Source organism: Oncorhynchus mykiss, chromosome 13 (assembly GCF_013265735.2).
Source record: "Oncorhynchus mykiss isolate Arlee chromosome 13, USDA_OmykA_1.1, whole genome shotgun sequence".
NCBI classification, from domain to species: domain Eukaryota; kingdom Metazoa; phylum Chordata; class Actinopteri; order Salmoniformes; family Salmonidae; genus Oncorhynchus; species Oncorhynchus mykiss.
In genome coordinates this window covers 29,653,907-29,677,355 of record NC_048577.1, presented here as the reverse complement: position 1 = coordinate 29,677,355, position 23,449 = coordinate 29,653,907, and the positions used below count along the sequence as shown (strand labels likewise).

Genomic DNA, 23,449 nt, shown 5'->3' with positions numbered 1-23,449 from the left:
CTCTCAGGCACCATTACTTAGTAACATACATCTCAATATCAACTGTTCAGAGGAGACTGCGTGAATCAGGCCTTCGTGGTCAAATAGCTGCAAAGACACCACTACTAAAGGAAACCAAGAAGAAGAAGAGAATTGCTTGGGCCAAGAAAAATTAGCAATGGACATTAGACTGGTGGAAATCTGTCCTCTAACCACCGTGTCTTTGTGAGACACAGATGAGGTGAACGGATGATCTCCGCATGTGTAGTTCCCACAGTGAAGCATGGAGGAGGTGTGATGGTGCTTTGCTGGTGACACTGTCTGTGATTTATTTAGAATTCAAGGCACACTTAACCAGCATGGCTACCACAGCATTCTGCAGCGATACTCCATCCCTTCTGTTTTGCACTTCGTGGGACTATTATTTGTTTTTCAACAGGACAATTACCCAAAGCACACCTCCAGGCTGAGTAAGGGCTATTTGACAACGAAGGAGAGTGATGGTGCTGCACCAGATGACCTGGCCTCCACAATCACCGACCTCAACCCAATTTAGGTGGTTTGGGATGAGTTGGACCGCAGAGTGAAGGAAAAGCAGCCAACAAGTGCTCAGCATATGTGGAAACTCATTTAAGACTGTTGGAAAAACATTTCAGATGACTACCTCATGCAGCTGGTTGAGAGAATGCCAAGAGTGTGCAAAGCTGTCATCAAGGCAAAGTGTGGCTACTTTGAAGAATCTAAAATATATATACTTTTTTGGTTACTCCATGATGTGTTATTTCATTGTTCTGATGTCTTCACTATTATTCTACAATGTAGAAAATAGTAAAAATAAAGAAAACCCATTGAATGAGTCAGTGTGTCCAAACTTGTGACTGGTACTGTATATTGAAAAATTAAAGCAGCAATTGGTCTCACTGAGGATCTGAGATTCTGAGGTTGATTCGAGTTCTTATTTTACAGTAGTGGAACCCTCTACATGTGATATATGTCACGTTAACGAGTCGAAATGTAACCAGGCTTTGAGGCTAGGAGAAACTGGGGTAGTGAAACTATGCTGTGTGAGGTCTGCCGAACCAGGTGCTTTCATAGGGAACTGGATCATCTATTTTTACCATTGCATTCTTGAGCCGGCTCATGAAGTAGTCTCAGGTACTCAGTGCATCAATAAAAAGATCAGTCCAAGTAATAAGGCACAGTAGATTAGAGTATACACAAATTACTACGCTAATGAGCTAATATGGTCCACCTGGACGTTGGTTGCTATGGCAACGAGTTCTCACAAATCTAGTACCATGCAGTGGCCCTAACACTCAGTGTGTTTGATCGTCCGTGGCACACATTAAGTGTGACTCCTAAATCTAAATTAAACGCAGAGCTAGCTGACAAGCCACTTAGCTCATGTCTGGGGCTTTGTCCAGGCTGGCTCGCACACAGTCATTCCTAAGAGTGTATTCGCCGAGCCCTGTAGGCACAAACTCTCACTACTTCTCAACTCCAAATGTTGCCTCATGGGGAGTGATCACCATTAGGGCTTGCCGTCAAGCACAGGGTCTCTCTTTGGTGACACTTGGATAAGGCAGCAAGCTGGGCTTTGGCTGCAGGTAGCTAACTGTCAGAGTGAGGAGTGTGTGTGTGTGCAAGGGTTGGAATTGTATGTTGCCTTGAGCTTTTGTTCTAGATCATTGACACTGAATGTGTCTGCTGGTTGCGTAAGACAATACGAGTCCAAAACACCCCCTGTGATCGTATATTCCCTAGGATCCTGTGTTAGGCTTGAACCATCGCACTGCACACTGCCCTATCCCATCTGGACAAGAGGAATATCTATGTAAGAATGCTGTTCATTGACTATAGCTCAGCCTTCAACACCATAGTATCCTCCAAGCTCATCATTAAGCTTGGGGCCCTGCGCCTGAACCCAGCCCTGTGCAACTGGGTCCTTCGCTGAACCTCAACACAGGGGCCCCAAAAGGGTGTCTGCTCAGCCCCCTCCTGTACTCCCTGTTCACCCATGACTGCTTGGCCACGCACGCCTCCAACTCAATCATCACATTTGCAGAAGACACAACAGTAGTAGGTCTGATTACCAACAATGACGAGACGGCCAACAGTGAGGTGAGGGTCCTGGCGGAGTGATACCAGGACAATAACCTCAGCACGAAGGTGCTAATTATGGCCTTCAGGAAACAGCAGAGGGAGCACACCCCTATCCACATCGACGGGACCGCAATGGAGAAGGTGAAAAGCTTCAAGTTCCTCGGCGTACACTTCACTGACAATCTTAAATGGTCCACCCACACAGACAGTGTGGTGAATTAGGCGCAACAGCACCTCTTCAATTTCGTGGAGGCTGAAGAAATTAGGTTTTTACAGATGCACAATTGAGAGCATCACCGCCTGGTGTGGCAACTCCACAACCACAGGGCTCTCCAGAGGGTGGTGCGGTCTGCCCAACACATCACTGGGGGCACACTGCCTGCCCTCCAGGTTACCTACAGCACGAGATGTCACAGGAAGGCCAAAAATATAATCAAGGACATCAACCACCCGAGCCAGGGGCTGTTCACCCAGCTATCATCCAGAATGCGAGGTCAGTACAGGTGCATCAAACCTGGGACCAAGAGACTGAAAAACAAGGCTCAAGGCTATCTGACTGTTAAATAGCCATCACTAGCCAAGCACCACCCGGTTACTCAACCCCGCACCTTAGAAGCTGTAGCCCTATATACATAGACGTGGAATCACTGGTCACTTTAATAATGGAACACTAGTCACTTTTTTAAAAATGACATACTGGTTTGATCAGTTCATATGTATGTACTGTTTTCTATTCTACTATATTTTAGTCAACGCCACTCCGACATTGCTCGTCCTAATATTTATATACACTGCTCAAAAAAATAAAGGGAACACTTAAACAACACAATGTAGCTCCAAGTCAATCACACTTCTGTGAAATCAAACTGTCCACTTAGGAAGCAACACTGATTGACAATAAATGTCACATGCTGGTGTGCAAATGGAATAGACAACAGGTGGAAATGATAAGCAATTAGCAAGACACCCCCAATAAAGGAGTGGTTCCTATGCTTCCTGGCTGATGTTTTGGTCAATTTTGAATGCTGGCGGTGCTTTCACTCTAGTGGTAGCATGAGACGGAGTCTACAACCCACACAAGTGGCTCAGGTAGTGCAGCTCATCCAGGATGGCACATCAATGCGAGATGTGGCACAAAGGTTTGTGTGTGTCTGTCAGCGTAGTGTCCAGAGCATGGAGGCGCTACCAGGAGACAGGCCAGTACATCAGGAGACGTGGAGGAGGCCGTAGGAGGGCAACAACCCAGCAGCAGAACCGCTACCTCCGCCTTTGTGCAAGGAGGAGCAGGAGGAGCACTGCCAGAGCCCTGCAAAATGACCTCCAGTAGGCCACAAATGTGCATGTGTCTGCTCAAACGGTCAGAAACAGACTCCATGAGGGTGGTATGAGGGCCCGACGTCCACAGGTGGGGGTTGTGCTTACAGCCCAACACCGTGCAGGATGTTTGGCATTTGCCAGAGAACACCAAGATTGGCAAATTCGCCACTGGCGCCCTGTGCTCTTCACAGATTAAAGCAGGTTCACACTGAGCACATGTGACAGATGTGACGGAGTCTGGAGACGCCGTGGAGAACATTCTGCTGCCTGCAACATCCTCCAGCATGACCGGTTTGGCGGTGGGTCAGTCACGGTGTGGGGTGGCATTTCTTTGGGGGGCCGCACAGCCCTCCATGTGCTCGCCAGAGGTAGCCTGACTGCCATTAGGTACCTAGATGAGATCCTCAGACCCCTTGTGAGACCATATGCTGTTGGCCCAGGGTTCCTCCTAATGCAAGACAATGCTAGACCTCATGTGGCTGGAGTGTGTCAGCAGTTCCTGCAAGAGGAAGGCATTGATGCTATGGACTGGCCCGCCCGTTCCCCAGACCTGAATCCAATTGAGCACATCATGTCTCGCTCCATCCACCAACGCCACGTTGCACCACAGACTGTCCAGGAGTTGGCGGATGCCACCTCCGCCACCTCATCAGGAGCATGCCCAGGCATTGTAGGGAGGTCATACAGGCACGTGGAGGCCACACACACTACTGAGCCTCATTTTTACTTGTTTTAAGTACATTACATCAAAGTTGGATCAGCCTGTAGTGTGGTTTTCCACTTTAATTTTGAGTGTGACTCCAAATCCAGACCTCCATGGGTTGATAAATTAGATTTCCATTGATAATTTTTGTGTGATTTTGTTGTCAGAACATTCAACTATGTAAAGAAAAAAGTATTTAATAAGAATATTTCATTCATTCAGATCTAGGATGTGTTATTTTAGTGTTCCCTTTATTTTTTTGAGCAGTGTATTTCTTAATTCCATGACTTTACTTTTAGATTTGTGTGCATTTTTGTGACTTGTTAGATACTACTGCACTGTTGGAGCTAGGAACACAAGCATCTCGCTACACCCGCAATAACATCTGCTAAATATGTGTATGTGACCAATAGAATTTGATTTGATTTGAACCAGCTACCTTGCAATTTACACCAAAAGGTCCAAACCTCTTGACATTGTCACTAGTGCCTATAGTGGCAGTTGCATGAATCAAAATCTCCATTGAATCTTCTTTTTAGGGGTAGGCAGGATGTCAGTCAACCTACCTAAGGGGTCCCCTGTCATCCTGTACCGGCCCTGGGTGCCAAGCGCCAGAACAAAAATTCTACTTGCCATTTTTCAACTGACTTAAAATGGCTGAAATAAAATGTATTTCAATGCACTACATTGGCATCATTATGCTGATACATAATAGCCATGGTCTTTAGCCAAGTCTCCCTGATTTAGCTCATATTTCTTTTCAGAATGGGTTGAGTCCTGTACTCCCCTCCCCTTGGGCGCATCACAGAAGTGACAGCTCCCACTGAGCGAGCAATGAGTCAAAGAAGGGAAAATGTGTACTATGACAAAATAATCAGTTTACTATTCACATGCAAAGCAATTGGTTGACATTTTGAAAAGGCAATACCTGGAAGCATCTGCATAACATTTCCATAATGTAGTCTATTGGGTACAACACTGAGGATGAAAACTGCTAAGTCACCATTACTGGCCCAAAAGAGAACATGACTTCAATTTGAAAAGGGGAAATTATTAGTATTAGCTAACTCTCAGCTTACGTCAAATGGCACCTTCAAGTTGGCTGGATGTCCTTTGGGTGGTGGACCATTCTTGATAGCTACGGGAAACTGTTGAGCGTGAAAAGCCCAGCAGCGTTGCAGTTCTTGACACAAATCTGTGTGCCTGGCACCTACTACCATACCATACCAATTCCACCCAAAAACTATATTTTGGTATTTGTTTCATTAATCCATTGTTGACATAGTCCTGAAAAGTTTTGCTTGTCAGCGATCAGGTTTTCAAGATATGTAACCTAAATACAGAAATCATCCCCGTATGATGCATTTTCCTTTAAATATGTTGCCTTGCCCACTCACCCTATGAATACACAATCCATGTCTCAATTGTCTCTTGGCTTAAAAATCCTTGTTTAACCTGTCTCCACTCCATCTACACTGAAGTGGATTTAGCAAATGACATCAATAAGGGATCATTGCTTTCACCTGGATCACCTGGTCAGTCTGTCATGGAAAGAGCAGGTGTTTCTAAATGTATACTCAGTGTATATAAAGAGTTAACAAGCCTTGTGGGAGAGAGAGGAGCGGGAGAGGAGGGTTGGTGTGCGTATGGGGACACAGAAGGGTATGACACGGCTGGCTGCACTGAGACAAGACCACTGTGAGAGCCAGGAACAACTTGTAACACCGCCACAGAGACTGTCGTGTCATAAGCTCTGGACACCGCCAAAATGCAACGGGGTTGAGTGGACCTCCGTGTTTTACGGCGTAAGTTTGCACAATTATGACTGATCTTGTTGGGGCTAAGATTAGCAGAATAGTGACTAATGTATTTATCAAGACCTAAAAAAGCAAACATATTCAAATACACATACAAAAAATATAGTACATACTCCCTCACAAAAAGACCAAGACACAAACGAAATCCAACCCATAACACACACACACACACACACACACACACACACACACACACACACACACACACACACACACACACACACACACACACACACACACACACACACACACACACACACACACACACACACACACACACACACAGGCAGGCAAGTCAACTGGCAACATATTGCATGACTAAGCTTCTGTCCAGCTTCCAAGCTGTGGGTGGCAGACTGTCTTCCCACCACTGAGGAATAGCAGCATGACCCCCACGCGCCCCCCATCACTCTCGCTTCCCTTATCATCTGCCACCCTGCATCACTGTCACCCCTGGGCAGTGCCAGTCTCTCCCCGAGGTGCTAAGCAAACCTCTTTATACTCCCCTCACCTGCAACACCAACACAACAATGCTGCATATATGTGTTGGGAAAAAAATCTAAAAACTGCTTCACTTGTGAGTTATACCATTATAGCAAAACTGCTTCACTCAAGTTATACCATGTGTCTTATAATTTAACAACATAACATTGCATTGTTGTTTTTTACTCAAATTGATCTCCTGAGCCGGATAACTTTCCCCCCTTGTTGAAAACAACCCTTACAGTGTACCGTATGTATTAAAAGCTAAATAAGATGAGGTTCTGTTGGTTGAAGTGTGATGCTTCGAACACCAGGATTGTGGTTTTGATTCACAATCAGAAATTGATACCAAGTCACTATGATAGCAAGTCAGTATGGATCATAATGTATGCTAAATGGTCAGCAATGCATTTTAGGATGGAATAGTAGTTGAAAGGTGCAGATCACGCTTGCTTCATTATTCCGCAACTGTGATATTTCACAGGAATGTTGAAGTTTACTGGTCTGTCCATAGTCATGTTAAACAAACTTCTTTATACTGGCAAACTTCAAGCAAGACGCTAGCACGCAAATTGATGATGCCTGCCACAGTTGGTCCAGTCCTATCACATTTTATGTCTATTTCCAGGTAGATAATGAAAGTCTCAACTTGACCTAAAAAGACAAAACAGAACTCTTCTTCCTTTATGCAATCCATCATATTTCCCAGTCTTGAGGCCTGCGTTACAATTGAGAATGCAATTTGTTCCACAATAGGACCGGGACAAAACTGTGTCAATCGCATCTCCAGTAGAAGGAATAACCATGGGCACACGATGAATCACTCAGCTCAAAATGGATGAAAGCATTTGAAAATCCTCTTTAGATATGTACAATCTTCACAGCACAAAATTAAACAAATTGGCATACTCATAATAAACCTTAAGCACCATGTGAAATTTGCAACCTTTGTCTTTTCGGAACCATCACAACCATCACAATGAACCATCACAATGTTCATAAATGCTTCAATCAAGCATTTTTCTGTAATAACTTAATGGTACATTTAGCTGTGATTGAGTTGTATAGTAAGTACATTAAACAGCATGCTATCTTCTACTGAATTCATCAAGGATTCAGAGACATACTGGCCTGTTAACAATACCTCTCCTAGAAGAAGCAGTGGACACATCTGGTATGGTATATCTTAATGAAACGTCAATTGTGTTTTTCATAAAGATAACACGGCAGTCAGAGGAGGCGGTGGGCGGAGATATAATTGTAATGACTGAAATGGAATCGGTGACAAGGTATCAAACATGATTTGGATAAGGTTCAATGTGTTCCATTCCAGCCGTTACAGCCTACCAGCCTCCTTTGATGACAGTGTGAAATGTCATGGGTAGGGCTCTTACTCACATCCGATCATCATCATTGCCACGGCGAAGAGCTTTTCTCCGTCGGTGGTGGGGGCGATGTTGCCGAAGCCGATGCTGGTCAGGCTGGTCATGGTGAAGTATAGGGAAGTGATGTAGACCGAGTCCTTGCTTGGCCCGCCCTCCCACCTACCGGAGCCACTGGCGTTGAAGCGGTACGGCGTCCCCACCGATTCGCTCAATATGTAGAGCCAGCTGTCCATCCTCACACTGTTGGTGTTCTCGTCGATGACCTCGTAGTCGCCGATGCTGTACCAGATGCAGGCCAACCAGTGGGCGGCCAGGCCAAAGACGCACACCAGCAGGACCAGGACAGCGGCCCCGTATTCAATATAGTGGTCCAGTTTACGGGCCACCCGGCCCAAGCGAAGCAGACGGACTACTTTGAGGGAGCTGAAGAGACTGCTGATGCCCTGATGTGTAGAAAATAAGAGGGGGATGGTTAGGCTTAGAGAGAGAATGAAAAGTAGAGCTTTACTTACTAGCCAATCATTTTATTTTTTAATTTTTAATTTAACCTTTATTTAACTACGCATGTCAGTTAAGAACAAATTCTTATTTACAATGACGTCCTACACCGACCAAACCTGGACGACGCTGGGCCAATTGTGTGCCGCCTTATGGGACTCCCAATCATGGCCTGTTGAGATACAGCCTGGAATCGAACCAGGGTCGAACCAGGGTGTCTGTAGTGACGCCTCAAGCACTGAGATGCAGTGCCTTAGACCGCTGCGCCTCTCGGGAGCCCATTATCCATTGTTCTAACTATTTTAGTAACTGTTCATTCATTGATTAAAGATAAACTGGAAGGGTCTCAACAGTGAACCCTGTGGAACTCCACTCCCTAAAACACTGTACAGTATATTCTGCATATGGATTTGGTACCATGGTGCAGTTCCCTGTTGTGTTGGTGATAATGAATACAATGCCATTAGCAATAAAGTAAAATAATAGCCGGAGGGTATGCTTTACAACATGCTACTTCTACAAAACATCACTTTGCTACAGAAGCTGGTTTAGTGAAGAATTCCACACTGCCGTGTGACAGAATAACAGTTATTTGGGTCCTGGACCAACCTTTGGAAAGTACAGTATTGGAATTAATTTAGCCCGGGGTTACTTTTGTTTTCATCGATGGGCACTGAGCAGGCACCCAAAATTAATGTTCCAGGATCTTACTCCGATAATGGTATGTGAAAGAGTACTAGGGAGGACGGGTTTCTGATTCATTTGGAGATGACACATTTAATTCCAGCATTTGAATGAGTCACTCGTATGTGGCTTTATCAAAAATCCCATTATCCTCTTTTGCTTGCTCAATTTGAATCAAGCTCTTGGTCTCTTCAAACGTCAAAATGTGATGTGAAATCAACGGCTCATCAAATCTAGATTCCCTAAAACATTTAAGACAGCATGGCATACTGTACAGAGAGGCTGAGATGTACCAGGCGCTTCCCGAAAGGGTGAATCTACATTTAGTACTGAAGACAAGCACATAATGCAGTGAGGTTTATGTAATCTCACTAGCCTCTGCTCGCATCCGCCTCCACGACGTGTGTGAACCAACTGCATCAAGCTATTTTCAGTTCACCAGGGACACATTCATAATGCAATTACTTTCAACTACAAAATGCTGAAATGTGTCCCTGTGGCAACTTGAATGTCTCACTACAATTGTCATTGAATACAACAAGGTCACTGTGCTGAAAGCCTTTGCTTCAGAGGAGCAGAATGGATGCTAGCTGCACGATGCTTGTATCTGAAGCACAGCACCGAATGAAAAGGAAGGATAACCTGCGTTGACAAGTGCAGCAAAGGCACATGCAGCGCCCACAGGCTTTGTGGGAGCTCACTGTGGGTGTGCTATAATCTTTCACCACACCACAATTCGTGCAACAACAGGCATACAACAGAACAGCACATAACACTGGAGAGGTGGCCAGGAAATATGGCGGTTTCTGCACTTTTGTTACAATGTTACAATGCCCAAAGGGCAAAAGCAGTGTTTTGACTTGTTAATTAAGCTATAATTGGCTAACAATGTTTGTTGTTTGACCCTTGAAGCGTGTGTTTATTCATTATTTAAATGTAAAATTGACCTTTATCTGTGCCTTCTGTAGTACAGATAATTTTATTCTGATAATACTGTACTTGGGCGTAGGTTAGAATGGTATCACTTGCAGCATCTGTTGATTACTTTAAGGTTATCAAGACTAGCGTGTGGATCAAGACGATCTGGACCATCCTACAAAGGCCTGTGTGCCAAGTTTGATTACAGTGTTTTATACTACAGAATGTCTCGAAGAGGCATCAGAAAAATGTGCTGTTTTACCAGCCTCCAATTCCTGTGTTCTTTTTAATATGTTAGAGGGATCTTGTCTGACTTTTTAGTCTCTATTCACAGTATTCCCCAGCGACCATTAGGCAACTGCAGGGGATGACATTTCTACTGCTGAGAAGTCCAGTCGGTGTCTATTACGCTATAATGATGTGGCGAGCTTTCCAAGAGTCAACGATGTGGTAAGCTTTCCAGATCCTAAACAATGTGTGTGTCTGTGTGTGTGTCTATTTGTGTGTCTGTCTGTGTGTCTTCATTCATATCCATCCATCCACAAACACACAGACCCCAGTTAGCAAACAAACCACTGACCTCATCAACGTTCTCGAAGGCGTTGATGACGTCGTACGGCAGGCAGGAGAGCAGGTCGATGACGAACCACGTCTTGACGTAGTTCATCCGGATCAGCTTGGGGTCCGAGATGACCTCTCCGGCTGGCCCCACAAACGTGGTATGGAAGTTGAGCACGATGTCCACCAGAAAGATGACGTCCACGATGCTGTCCACCACCAGCCAGGTGACGTTATTCTGCTTGGTCTGGAGGATTAGAGTAGAGAATCTTTGTTACTTAAGTAGTAGAGTAGAGAATCTTTATTACTTAAGTAGTAGAGTAGAGAATATTTGTTACTTAAGTAGTAGAGTAGAGAATCTTTATTACTTAAATAGTAGAGTAGAGAATATTTGTTACTTAAGTACTAGAGTAGAGAATCTTTATTACTTAAGTAGTAGAGTAGAGAATCTTTATTACTTAAGTAGTAGAGTAGAGAATATTTGTTACTTAAGTAGTAGAGTAGAGAATCTTTATTACTTAAGTAGTAGAGTAGAGAATATTTGTTACTTAAGTAGTAGAGTAGAGAATATTTGTTACTTAAGTAGTAGAGTAAAGAATATTTATTACTTAAGTAGTAGAGTAGAGAATGTGTTACTTAAGTAGTAGAGTAGAGCATCTTTATTACTTAAGTAGTAGAGTAGAGAATATTTGTTACTTAAGTAGTTGAGTAGAGAATCTTTATTACTTAAGTAGTTGAGTAGAGAATCTTTGTTACTTAAGTAGTTGAGTAGAGAATCTTTATTACTTAAGGAGTTGAGTAGAGAATCTTTGTTACTTAAGTAGTTGAGTAGAGAATCTTTATTACTTAAGTAGTTGAGTAGAGAATCTTTGTTACTTAAGTAGTTGAGTAGAGAATCTTTATTACTTAAGGAGTTGAGTAGAGAATGAATATAAGTTATCCCTGAGTGGCAATTTACTTAGCTGGTACATAGTCAATAAAAGTACACACAAACAAAGTAAAAATCCCCCCAAAACAACTTGCTAAGGTTTGGTTTGGGGTTTAGAGTAAGGGTTAGGGTTAGTGGGTAGTTGAAGAGAGTTTAGACCTTGAATGAGACGTTGTAGGGCACCATGATGGCTGTGTAGAAGGTCAGGATGAGGATGACCCAGTCCCAGGTGGTCTTGAAGGCGCAGTAGTGGAGGATGATGTGGGGAGGAGTTTTAGGCGTCTCCTGCTTGTACTGCGGGAGGATGTCTGAGCCCAGCTGGAGAACCTACGTTTTTGGTTAAGAAACAGTTGGTAACAAGTCATGAATGAGTCAGTGTTTTGGCAGCTAGCTACCGTGAATAAGCCTGGTAGAACCAGCCTGATCGCTGCGTAGAATGGTGAACGCGATCAGGCTGATTCCACAAGGCTGACACTGAATTGGACCAGTGTGTCATCTGTTTCTCCTGCTATTCACCATTTCAGGTGTGCGTTTTTTTACCTAGTGTACATAAAAATATGACAACATTTTAGTTTGTTATGACAGGGTCTCTTATTGTATTTTAGCGATAACTTTGACATAACACTCATAATATAAAATAGTAAGTCATGACAATATAATGACCACATTCTGTAGTCTTTTGGACCGCACAAAGACAGTTCAGTGTTGCCTTGATTTCATCTCTCAGTATCTCTTGGATAGTGTGACATAACTCTCTATCCCAATCAATATAACATACAAAAAGTGGAATTCCTCTGTCCCTTAATATATTTTGTAAATAAATTCATGTAACTTTCCAGGATCAACAAATAAACAAACTGTAGCCATTTTGTTTTATCTAAGCTACGGTAGCAAGCTCATCTTCCCATTAGTAAACAGAGCACCTTATCTGACCATCTAAACACAATTAGCTTATCCACCATTTTTCAAGAAACAGGATGTTGCTAGAAGATGGTGGTGGTAAGACATCTTGGACTAGTCCCAGAAGATGATCTGCCCAAACAATCAGTCCCCTTGGGATATCAGTGGACTAAACTTTATTTCTAGCCTAGGGATTTTCAGAGGACTAAGGACTATTCAATCAAACCAGTATTGTTGTATGGTATATACACTGTAGGCTGTAGCATAGAGGGCTGCATTATTCCGAGTAAAAAAAGTGTAAGTGTGCCTGTAATAATCAAGTCCATAAACAAGTCAAACATTGCTGAAGCAGATTTAATTGAATTCTGCTCCTGCTGACATCTCTGCCCTTTTACGCACTGATTATAAGTGAGTGCACTGGTTATAAGTCACTCTGGATGAGAGAGTCTGCTAAACTAGTAATGTAAATGTACATTTAGGTTACACATCTCCACAGCAAAGGTCATAGGGCAGAGTTCCCCGACGGGACAAATTCTTTGTCAACTACAATATCTGTTTCAGCTTCTTGCGGACAAATGCGTATAAATGCATTCCTGCCCCCCGACCATGCGCTCAAGTCCACTGCTGGATGTAATTGGGGACTTCTGCCATAAGGATTTATGGTCAGGACAATATATAGAGTGATCATTCATATTAGAGTTGTGTCTGTCTGCAGAGTTACAGTTGCCCAGGTGGCCAAGGGCTTGCGGTCTACTGCTTTGGGAATGGAAAGACACACTTCATTTAGCTCAGAAGTAGTGAGCGAGTATGGGGACAGGATTAGGCATTTCATTTGAAGCTAAACAGAAGTGGGCTTGGAAATATGAGATGGGTGCTCCTTCCAGAAACACTTAGGCAGATGAGTGCTTATCAATGGGGACAGCAGCACACACTCTACCTCAGCCAGACGAGAGTGCTTGTGGACGTTCTCGCCCTTGTGGACGGTGGGCGCCAGCTGCTGCAACACTCCCCGGCTGCTCGTCAGGGCCCGAGTGAGCCGAGCGAATTTACCCCATCCTGAATGACAGTCAAAGAAATGTGGAATACCAAATCAACCCATATCCACTCCCTTTAGCCTTGAAATCAAGACTGAATAATGCTGCATTTAAACAAATGTGACACTGAGCTAAATTCAAACTGAATTTTCAAGCTACTACTACATAGGCATATCTGTAAATCTGAAAAGATTTACTAGGTGTATTCAATATTACAGAAATTATTCATAGCAAATTTAATTGCAACTGGAACTAATACCATATTCTTATACCTATCCATTTCTTTCAGATCTGCATAAACTGCCTAAAAACAATGGCTAGCTAGCAGTTGATTTGGAATTCTGAGAAAGTCCAACATTACTAGCTCAAATTATCAGACAAAAATTTAAGTTGTAAGATGAAATGATGCACTGTGTTTTCTCTCAATAATGTCAGCAACCCACATTTGTAGCTGTCTAAAACCAATTGTATCTACTATTCTCAGCTTGATCCTGTCCTCATTAAAACAGAATCTTCCTTAGATTATCTGAAATTCCGTGTCACGCCAACCTTTCACAGAGTCATCCTCAATGGGCTGTTTGAATGCAGTGATGTCACTGAAGGTGCACAGAAACAACACCACCTTGTCCTGCTCATTCCTGATAGGAGCGATCTTAACAAAGAACCACACCGGCATCCCTGTAGGAAACACAAAATCACGTTATGATATCTGTTCATATTCTAATGTATCTCATAAGTAATTGATGTAACAATTGAATTTGATATGATTCAATCAACAGAGAGCAAAGAAACACTTACGATTCTTCTTATACATGAGAATTTCGAACGAATTCATCTCATAATTCTCAAAGATCTGTTGCACTTTCTCACCCGTCTCCTTGTCTGTGAGCTCCCCATACATGAAACTGAAAATTGCATTGTTGGTGCTAATTTACATACAAAACAAATTAAACTGGATAATACATTCAGATTCTACCAGAAGTTAGGCAGATGTGACACTGTTCTTGAAACAAATTATCCCAGTTACAAAGGCCTCACAAAAAACATTGTGGCTCATAAACAACATGGTTAGGCCTCTGCATCAGCACTGGTCACAGCGAATGTCATGTTGAATTGACATACAGTTGATTTCAGTAGTTTACATACACCCTATCCAAATACATTTAAACTCAGTTTTTCACAATTCCTGACATTTAATCCTTGTAAAAATGCCCTATCTTAGGTCAGTTAGGATCACCACTTTATTTTAAGAATGTGAAATGTCAGAATAATAGTAGAGAGAATGATTTATTTCAGCTTTTATTTCTTTCATCACATTCCCAGTGGGTCAGAAGTTTACATACACTCAATTAGTATTTGGTAGCATTGCCTTTAAATTGTCTAACTTGGGTCAAACCTTTCTGGTAGCCTTCCACAAGCTTCCCACAATTAATTGGATTAATTTTGGCTCATTCCTCCTGACAGAGCTGGTGTAACTGAATCAGGTTTGTAGGCCTCCTTGCTCACACACGCTTTTTCAGTTCTGCCCACAAATCTTCTATAGGATTGAAGTAAGGGCTTTGTGATGGCCACTCCAATACCTTGACTTTGTTGTCCTTAAGCCATTTTGCCACAACTTTGGAAGTACAGTGCCTTGCGAAAGTATTTGGCCCCCTTGAACTTTGCGACCTTTTGCCACATTTCAGGCTTCAAACATAAAGATATAAAACTGTATTTTTTTGTGAAGAATCAACAACAAGTGGGACACAATCATGAAGTGGAACGACATTTATTGGATATTTCAAACTTTTTTAACAAATCAAAAACTGAAAAATTGGGCGTGCAAAATCATTCAGACCCTTTACTTTCAGTGCAGCAAACTCTCTCCAGAAGTTCAGTGAGGATCTCTGAATGATCCAATGTTGACCTAAATGACTAATGATGATAAATACAATCCACCTGTGTGTAATCAAGTCTCCGTCTAAATGCACCTGCACTGTGATAGTCTCAGAGGTCCGTCAAAAGCGCAGAGAGCTTCATGAAGAACAAGGAACACACCAGGCAGGTCCGAGATACTGTTGTGAAGAAGTTTAAAGCCGGATTTGGATACAAAAAGATTTCCCAAGCTTTAAACATCCCAAGGAGCACTGTGCAAGCGATAATATTGAAATGGAAGGAGTATCAGACCACTGCAAATCTACCAAGACCTGGCCGTCCCTCTAAACTTTCAGCTCATACAAGGAGAAGACTGATCAGAGATGCAGCCAAGATGCCCATGATCACTCTGGAAGAACTGCAGAGATCTACAGCTGAGGTGGGAGACTCTGTCCATAGGACAACAATCAGTCGTATATTGCACAAATCTGGCCTTTATGGAAGAGTGGCAAGAAGAAAGCCATTTCTTAAAGATATCCATAAAAGTGTAGTTTAAAGTTTGCCACAAGCCACCTGGGAGACACACCAAACATGTGGAAGAAGGTGCTCTGGTCAGATGAAACCAAAATCGAACTTTTTGGCAACAATGCAAAACGTTATGTTTGGCGTAAAAGCAACACAGCTCATCACCCTGAACACACCATCCCCACTGTCAAACATGGTGGTGGCAGCATCATGGTTTGGGCCTGCTTTTCTTCAGCAGGGACAGGGAAGATGGTTAAAATTGATGGGAAGATGGATGGAGCCAAATACAGGACCATTCTGGAAGAAAACCTGATGGAGTCTGCAAAAGACCTGAGACTGGGACGGAGATTTGTCTTCCAACAAGACAATGATCCAAAACATAAAGCAAAATCTACAATGGAATGGTTCAAAAATAAACATATCCAGGTGTTAGAATGGCCAAGTCAAAGTCCAGACCTGAATCCAATCGAGAATCTGTGGAAAGAACTGAAAACTGCTGTTCACAAATGATCTCCATCCAACCTCACTGAGCTCGAGCTGTTTTGCAAGGAGGAATGGGAAAAAATTTCAGTCTCTCGATGTGCAAAACTGATAGAGACATACCCCAAGCGACTTACAGCTGTAATCGCAGCAAAAGGTGGCGCTACAAAGTGTTAACTTAAGGGGGCTGAATAATTTTGCACGGCCAATTTTTCAGTTTTTGATTTGTTAAAAAAGTTTGAAATATCCAATAAATGTCGTTCCACTTCATGATTGTGTCCCACTTGTTGTTGATTCTTCACAAAAAAAATACAGTTTTATATCTTTATGTTTGAAGCCTGAAATGTGGCAAAAGGTCGCAAAGTTCAAGGGGGCCGAATACTTTCGCAAGGCACTGTATTTTGTAAAGCACGCCCACAACATGAGGCTGCAAGCCTCCCCCTTTTTCCTCCAAACATAACGATGGTCATTATGGCCAAACAGTTCTATTTTTGTTTCATCAGACCAGAGAACATTTCTCCAAAAATGTACGATCTTTGTCCCCATGTGCAGTTGTAAACCGTAATCTGACTTTTTTATGGCGGTTTTGGAGCAGTGGCTTCTTCCTTGCTGAGCAGCCTTTCAGGTTATGTCGATATAGGACTTGTTTTACTGTGGATATAGATACGTTTGTACCGGTTTCCTGCAGCATCTTCACAAGGTCCTTTGCTGTTGTTCTGGGATTGAGTTGCACTTTCCGCACCAAAGTACGTTCATCTCTAGGAGACAGAAAACATCTCCTTCCTAAGCGGTATGACGGCTGCGTGGTCCCATGGTGTTTATACTTGCGTATTATTGTTTGTACAGATGAACGTGGTACTTTCAGGCATTTGGAAATTGCACCCAAGGATGAACCAGATTTGTGGAGGTCTACAATTTTTTTCTTATGTCTTGGCTGATTTATTTTGATTTTCCCATGATATCAAGCAAAGATTCACTGAGTTTGAAGGTAGGCCTTGAAATACATCCACAGGTACACCTCCAATTGTCTCAAATTATGTAAATTAGCCTATCAGAAGCTTCTATAGCCATGACATCATTTTCTGGAATTTTCCAAGCTGTTTAAAGGCACAGTCAACTTAGTGTATGTAAACTTCTGACCCACTGGAATTGTGATACAGTGATAAGTGAAATAATCTGTCTGTAAACAATTGTTGGGAAAATGACTTGTGTCATGCACAAAGTAGATGTCCTAACTGACTTACCAAAAATATAGTTTTTTAACAAGAAATTTGTGGAGTGGTTGAAAAACTAGTTTTAATGAATCCAACCTAAGTGTATGTAAACTTCCGACTTCAACTGTGCGTGTGCTACTTCAGAGGCAAATTTGAATTCCTTAGTGCCTATATTGTTTTCTCCCATTCCAAAACACTTGACTGCTGTTGACTGAAATAACCCGAATTTGCATGGAAAAAACATTGTAAACTTATGTCTTTTTGTTATGTAGTAATAATAGGATTACTAATGTATAGAATATACTGTATGTTAATAAACTGTGTCTCGAACCCAGATGAAGTCTATTCCTGGACTAAAAATCACTTTTATTATATATTTTCCATTGAGTATGACTTTAAATCGGGCAATCTGCATTTCAAACAATAAAGTGGGCACCCTGCCATTCTTTTTGGTTAACAAGCTGTGGGATGGTGCTGGAGAAATGTTACCACTCTCAAATTCATGGACAGAGCTATGAATACAAGGATTGACCATCCGTGATATTAAAATGATAGTTTTAACCGTGTTTTGAGGCTATAAAGTGTTTGTTCACAATATTCTTTACAAACAAAAGCGTAAAACCAGATTTTATTTGGGGTTCTGATGGGGTATGACAGTATCTATAAGTTATATTCAAGAATCATTGGGTATATATTATAATAATTTAAGTCTAAAAATGGATGTCCCAAATGCAGATTGCCCCTTTAAATCCAGGAGTAGGTTTAATCTGGGTCCAGGAAACCAGCCCGATATGTCTATATGTTATTGTAGATATACTGTATTTATACTCTACTGTATAGTATTGCTGTCAGTGAAACAAAATGCTGACCCACAAAATCAGTGGTGCCATAATGCAGTCATAAGTAGCAAAGTGAGTACCTGCAGGTGCTACTCTTCTGCATGACCTCAGCACGGTGGTAACCGGAGAGCTTGCAGAAGCCGTCGTTGCTGTACACAATGGGCCAGTTCACAATCTGGGCATTGCCCAGAACAAAGTTGGTATCTGCCCAGGGAGGGAAAACATAAAAACCTGTTCAGAAAGAACTGATAGAAACTACTACAGAACTATTAACTGTCTGTAACTCATTATTTGACTTGGAAGTCATAAAGGTACCTGGATGTAGGACTACATGTCTTTATTTCATGAAATCGTTATTGTACTTTTAAAATGAAATTGAAAAACATGGCTCAAATATATCCAAACCTGTACACATAAGTTATCTGTGTTCCTCGTATGTAAGACGACAGTTGATGATAGTTTTTTTTTATTACGAATAAGTTATTATTGTTAGAATGATATATTATTGGATGTAATGTATTTGTGTTTTGTATTGTTTTAGTGAGTATTTGTATTGTGGCTGTGTAACTGCCCTTAGCTTCCCTGGGACTACAGGTGCAAATGATCTTTTGACTAACCCCAGTACATTTACATAGATGTTGCATTATCGCAATATTGATGTTGATTCATGTGTACTGTACCCTATAAAAAAAAACTATTATAAATACAATTTAAAAAAAAAAATCAAAATTAGTAGTCAGCAACAAGTTAGAGTTAGGTAAAACCAAGTATTACTGTAATACTGAGCATTACGGCACATTGTTGAGTAATAACTGTTACCATCTACATCTATCTAGATAAATATCAAACAGCCAAATTAGCGCATTGTAAAATAAAGTTTGAAGCATACTTAATATACTACCATACTTCTAAATATGTACTGCCAACTATAGTATGTGAATGTAGAGTTTATTGGACATGAAATACATGTCAAACTCCACTATAGAAACAGGGGAAAGAAAGCATCTAAAGCTTTGCCATGATGATACAGCATATTGGCAAAGATGTTTTACTTGTTGTGGAAATTGAATCCGAGGCTACTGCAACAAGGTTGAGAGAAGAGGGAAAACGTGACAGTGAAATCAATATGCTGTACACAAAATACAACACTTTCACTGTTGCCGATATGACCAATACATCATTTGCCAGTATTATCGGTCAATATTAACCTGATTATTTCATACTTTTTCATTTGCAGAAAGCTACTACATTGAACCAGTTGAATCTTAAACATTGTTTAAAGAGGTTACGATACAACACCACATATCCCTCTTGTATAGTATCGGACAGATTCAGGTGCCGATATCCATTGTACCACAACTTTTAACCTGGTAAATGGGGTCTTGTCTGTTTTAGTGCAACCTGACTAACATTATCATTGGCTGGGTCAGTGGTGCCAATCATTATAACATTGTCTATCATTGGCTAGGTAGGCAGTGATGCAGCAGTAGCAGTGACCTCAGAAGGTGCTGTGTTGTGTTTAAACGTCAGGCGTCACGTTTAAGACTACATTCATTACAGTGTCATTAAATGGCCCGGTTCTAGGTGATGAGCCAGCACATTTGAAGCAGCTGGGTGTTTTGCCCTTTGACCTTAGCTGCCCCATTCCAAAACTCTCTGAGCAAACTTTGAGACGGGGACTACTCCATTTGTGAAGTGGTCTTGGCACCATTATACATAACCTATGTGTCTATAATGGGGTGGGGGTAGAGAGAGCATAATATGTTCTCCTCTCTTGTCTAGCACACTCAGGGGATGTATGATCCAAGCATTTCAGATCAGGAGTGCTGATCCAGGATCACGTTCCCCGTCATCTTATTCATTGTGATCTAACAGGCAATAAACACTGATCCTAAATCCGCACTCCTACTCTGATTTATTTTGTATTTACAGTATACTTAATCTCGCTCTTATCTTAAGAAAATATGTATTCTTCATACATATTGACAACACAGACCGACATGAGAATGTCACGAGACCATCACAGACATTGGGTATGTCAAAACATAATGTTTCACAAGACTGACACAACGCCTTGAAAACATGGGGAGCAGTAGGGAAACTGGAGGGAGTTTATCTACTAGAGTATATCCCACATAGGATAGTATCAGGAATGAAAACTTGGGAAGCAAGTGCAAAGAATATTTGAGGGTGAAGCTATTCACCATAAGTGAGGTCTATGTGATAAAAAGTGGATAAGAAAAATGGGTCGACAGAACACAAACAAGTCTATGGTGGATGATTGGGGGAGGAACATAAACGGTACATGACACCACTTTAAAACACTGTTAATACCTTAATACCTGTCTGTCTATGTGATAATGTCCAAACTGAAAAGTTAAAAAGAAAAGTGGTTAAAGCAAGAGGCAAAAAAACAGTGTCAAAAACAGATAAAGTAATTAAACAAAACAAAAGTTCCCGTGGCAAGCATGTCACTTTCAGAATAAATCAACGGATTCATTTTGCCCAACAAATCTGGGTGCCTCCGCAAACCAACACATTGAAAAACACTTTTAATTTGGGTTTAAAACATTAATCGAATAAGTATGTGAAGAGGAAAATGTTAATCCATTAATTTTGGTCCGATGTTTGGTTTATTTTTAGGTGCAGTACAGTTGACTGGTAAGGAATACCAATTGTAGACACAGCTATTTATTCGAGTTGTTCATTGTAAAGACAATATCCATTTAATGCCATTATTGCTTGAATTGTTGAATCATTCTTTGCATAGCATGCTGGCTGTATAAATGTATAAATCAAATAGGCTAATCAGCAAAAAAACGTTTTACAATGACTAGTGTCAAATATCGGTTAGTTGTCCTGAGTGTTTTGGTTTTAATTAAATCAATGTTTTTCAATGATTGGACAATAGACTATCATCCACAGTGTTTCTTCCTACAAAATAAAAACGAACACATTCCTACCATTGGATCTTCGGACGATGTTCTCAAGAAAAGTGTTTTGTGGGGCCACAAGTCCTCGACGTCCACCTGCCATTCCGCCTCGTCATTCAACGTCGGTAAAAAGAGAACGCTTTTAGAGTGAAAGGATGCCTGAATTATCCGTATGATGATACAGCTGCTCAAATCTCCACTCGGTTGCTTTCATGGTCCCTGTTCTGCTTAGATATGATGAGTGGAAGAATCCCTCACCTCATGCTGTTCGACCGTTCGTTCCGTGGCTGTGCTCCCCCTGTTGAAGACAGGATGCATGCAGAGAGCGCATCACCTGTCTCTTGTCTCACATCTTTGCACATGAGTACCCCACCCCCATAATTGTGTGAAGGAATACCGAGTAGGTAACTAACAGCCCTGCGTTTAAGGCTATGAAGAACACGTCAGGCCTTAAACTGGAACCCCAAAAATGGAAAAGTGACTAGAAATGCGATTTTTTTTTTTGCGCAGTCGATTCCGGGAAAAGAACACAGCTATATTGCACTTGACACTGGTTGTTTGTGCGATCTCATCGCTTTTTTAGGCTAATAGGCCACTGAGGAGAATTTGAGGAGGTAGCCCGCCTTCAGAAGTGGAAGGACTAGCATCCCAAGGACGCAACACACACAGAGAGAGAGAGAGAGAGAGAGAGAGAGAGAGAGAGAGAGAGAGAGAGAGAGAGAGCTACTTTCTAAATGTAATGCGTTAGTTAAGTTACTAGTTACATGTCAGGAATTGTAATCAGTGACGTAACCTTTGGATTACCCAAGCTCAGTAACGCAATCTGATTACTTTCAGTTACTCTTGGATTTCTTTCCATTTAAAAGGAAAACTCCCCCCCAAAACTTATTCTAAAACTATTTTGGTATTTGTTTCATCAGTCCATTGTTGATATAGTCCCAAAATGTTTTGCAAAATGCATGGTACTGGCTGTATTTCTATATTTAGAAAGTTATATATCTTTAAAACTTGATTGCTAACATGCAAAACATTTTGGAACTATATCAACAATGGACTGATGAAATAAATACCAAAATAGTTTTAGAAGAAGACAAAAAGGATCCATCAATCGCATTTGGTGTGTCATCATAATGGTCGCTGACTTGTGGTCAGACTTGCTCATGTGGAACAAGTTTAAAAACGTTTTTCAAAATGGCCTTGAATGTCATTGAGACAACAAAGGTGTACATTTCAACTGTAAATGTCGGTGTTCCTCAAGGTTCCGTTTTAGGACCACTATTGTTTTCACTATATATTTTACCTCTTGGGGATGTCATTCGAAAGGTATAATGTTAACTTTCACTGCTATGCGGATGACACACAGCTGTACATTTCAATGAAACATGGTGAAGCCCCAAAATTGCCCTCGCTAGAAGCATGTGTTTCAGACATAAGGAAGTGAATGGCTGCTAACTTTCTACTTTTAAACTCGGACAAAACAGAGATGCTTGTTCTAGGTCCCAAGAAACAAAGAGATCTTCTGTTGAATCTGACAATGAATCTTAATGGTTGTACAGCCGTCTCAAATAAAACTGTGAAGGACCTCGGCGTTACTCTGGACCCTGATCTCTCTTTTGAAGAACTTATCAAGACGTTTCAAGGACAGCTTTTTTCAATCTACGTAACATTGCAAAAATCAGAAACTTTCTGTCCAAAAATGTCTCCTATAGAGCTCCATTTTTATGGAATGGTCTGCCTACTTATGTGAGAGACGCAAACTCGGTCTCAACCTTTAAGTCTTTACTGAAGACTCATCTCTTCAGTGGGTCATATGATTGAGTGTAGTCTGGCCCAGGAGTGTGAAGGTGAAAGGAAAGGCTCTGGAGCAACGAACCGCCCTTGCTGTCTCTGCCTGGCCGGTTCCCCTCTTTCCACTAGGATTCTCTGCCTCTAACCCTATTACAGGGGCTGAGTCACTGGCTTACTAGGACTCTTTCATACCGTCCCTAGGAGTGGTGCGTGACGTGAGTGGGTTGAGTCACTGATGTGATCTTCCTGTCTGGGTTGGCGCCCCCCTTTGGGTTGTGCCGTGGCGGAGATCTTTGAGGGCTATACTCGGCCTTGTCTCAGGATGGTAAGTTGGTGGTTGAGGATATCCCTCTAGTGGTGTGGGGGCTGTGCTTTGGCAAAGTGGGTGGGGTTATATCCTTCCTGTTTGGCCCTGTCCGGGGGTGTCATCGGATGGGGCCACAGTGTCTCCTGACCCCTCCTGTCTCAGCCTCCAGTATGTATGCCTCAGTAGTTTGTGTCGGGGGCTA

The 23,449-nt window shown here is 41.9% G+C and overlaps 1 protein-coding gene across 2 annotated transcripts in view; it reads right to left on the bottom strand.

Annotated features, from left to right (window-relative positions):
* The window catches only part of LOC110486077 (potassium voltage-gated channel subfamily H member 1), a 50,593-nt gene extending 28,793 nt beyond the window's left edge, over nucleotides 1-21,800 (bottom strand). The window contains exons 1-8 of one of the 2 annotated variants that reach the window (XM_021557413.2): nucleotides 21,183-21,800; nucleotides 18,300-18,423; nucleotides 14,106-14,212; nucleotides 13,857-13,985; nucleotides 13,211-13,329; nucleotides 11,533-11,700; nucleotides 10,468-10,692; nucleotides 7,801-8,230 (exon numbers count right to left, since the gene is read on the bottom strand). In XM_021557413.2, the coding sequence (XP_021413088.1) occupies nucleotides 7,801-8,230; nucleotides 10,468-10,692; nucleotides 11,533-11,700; nucleotides 13,211-13,329; nucleotides 13,857-13,985; nucleotides 14,106-14,212; nucleotides 18,300-18,423; nucleotides 21,183-21,255 (1,375 nt within the window). In that variant the 5' untranslated portion in view covers nucleotides 21,256-21,800. The remainder of the gene's footprint in view (nucleotides 1-7,800; nucleotides 8,231-10,467; nucleotides 10,693-11,532; nucleotides 11,701-13,210; nucleotides 13,330-13,856; nucleotides 13,986-14,105; nucleotides 14,213-18,299; nucleotides 18,424-21,182) is intronic. The other variant, XM_036940727.1, reaches the window with a different exon arrangement.
* Nucleotides 21,801-23,449: the final 1,649 nt, after the last annotated feature.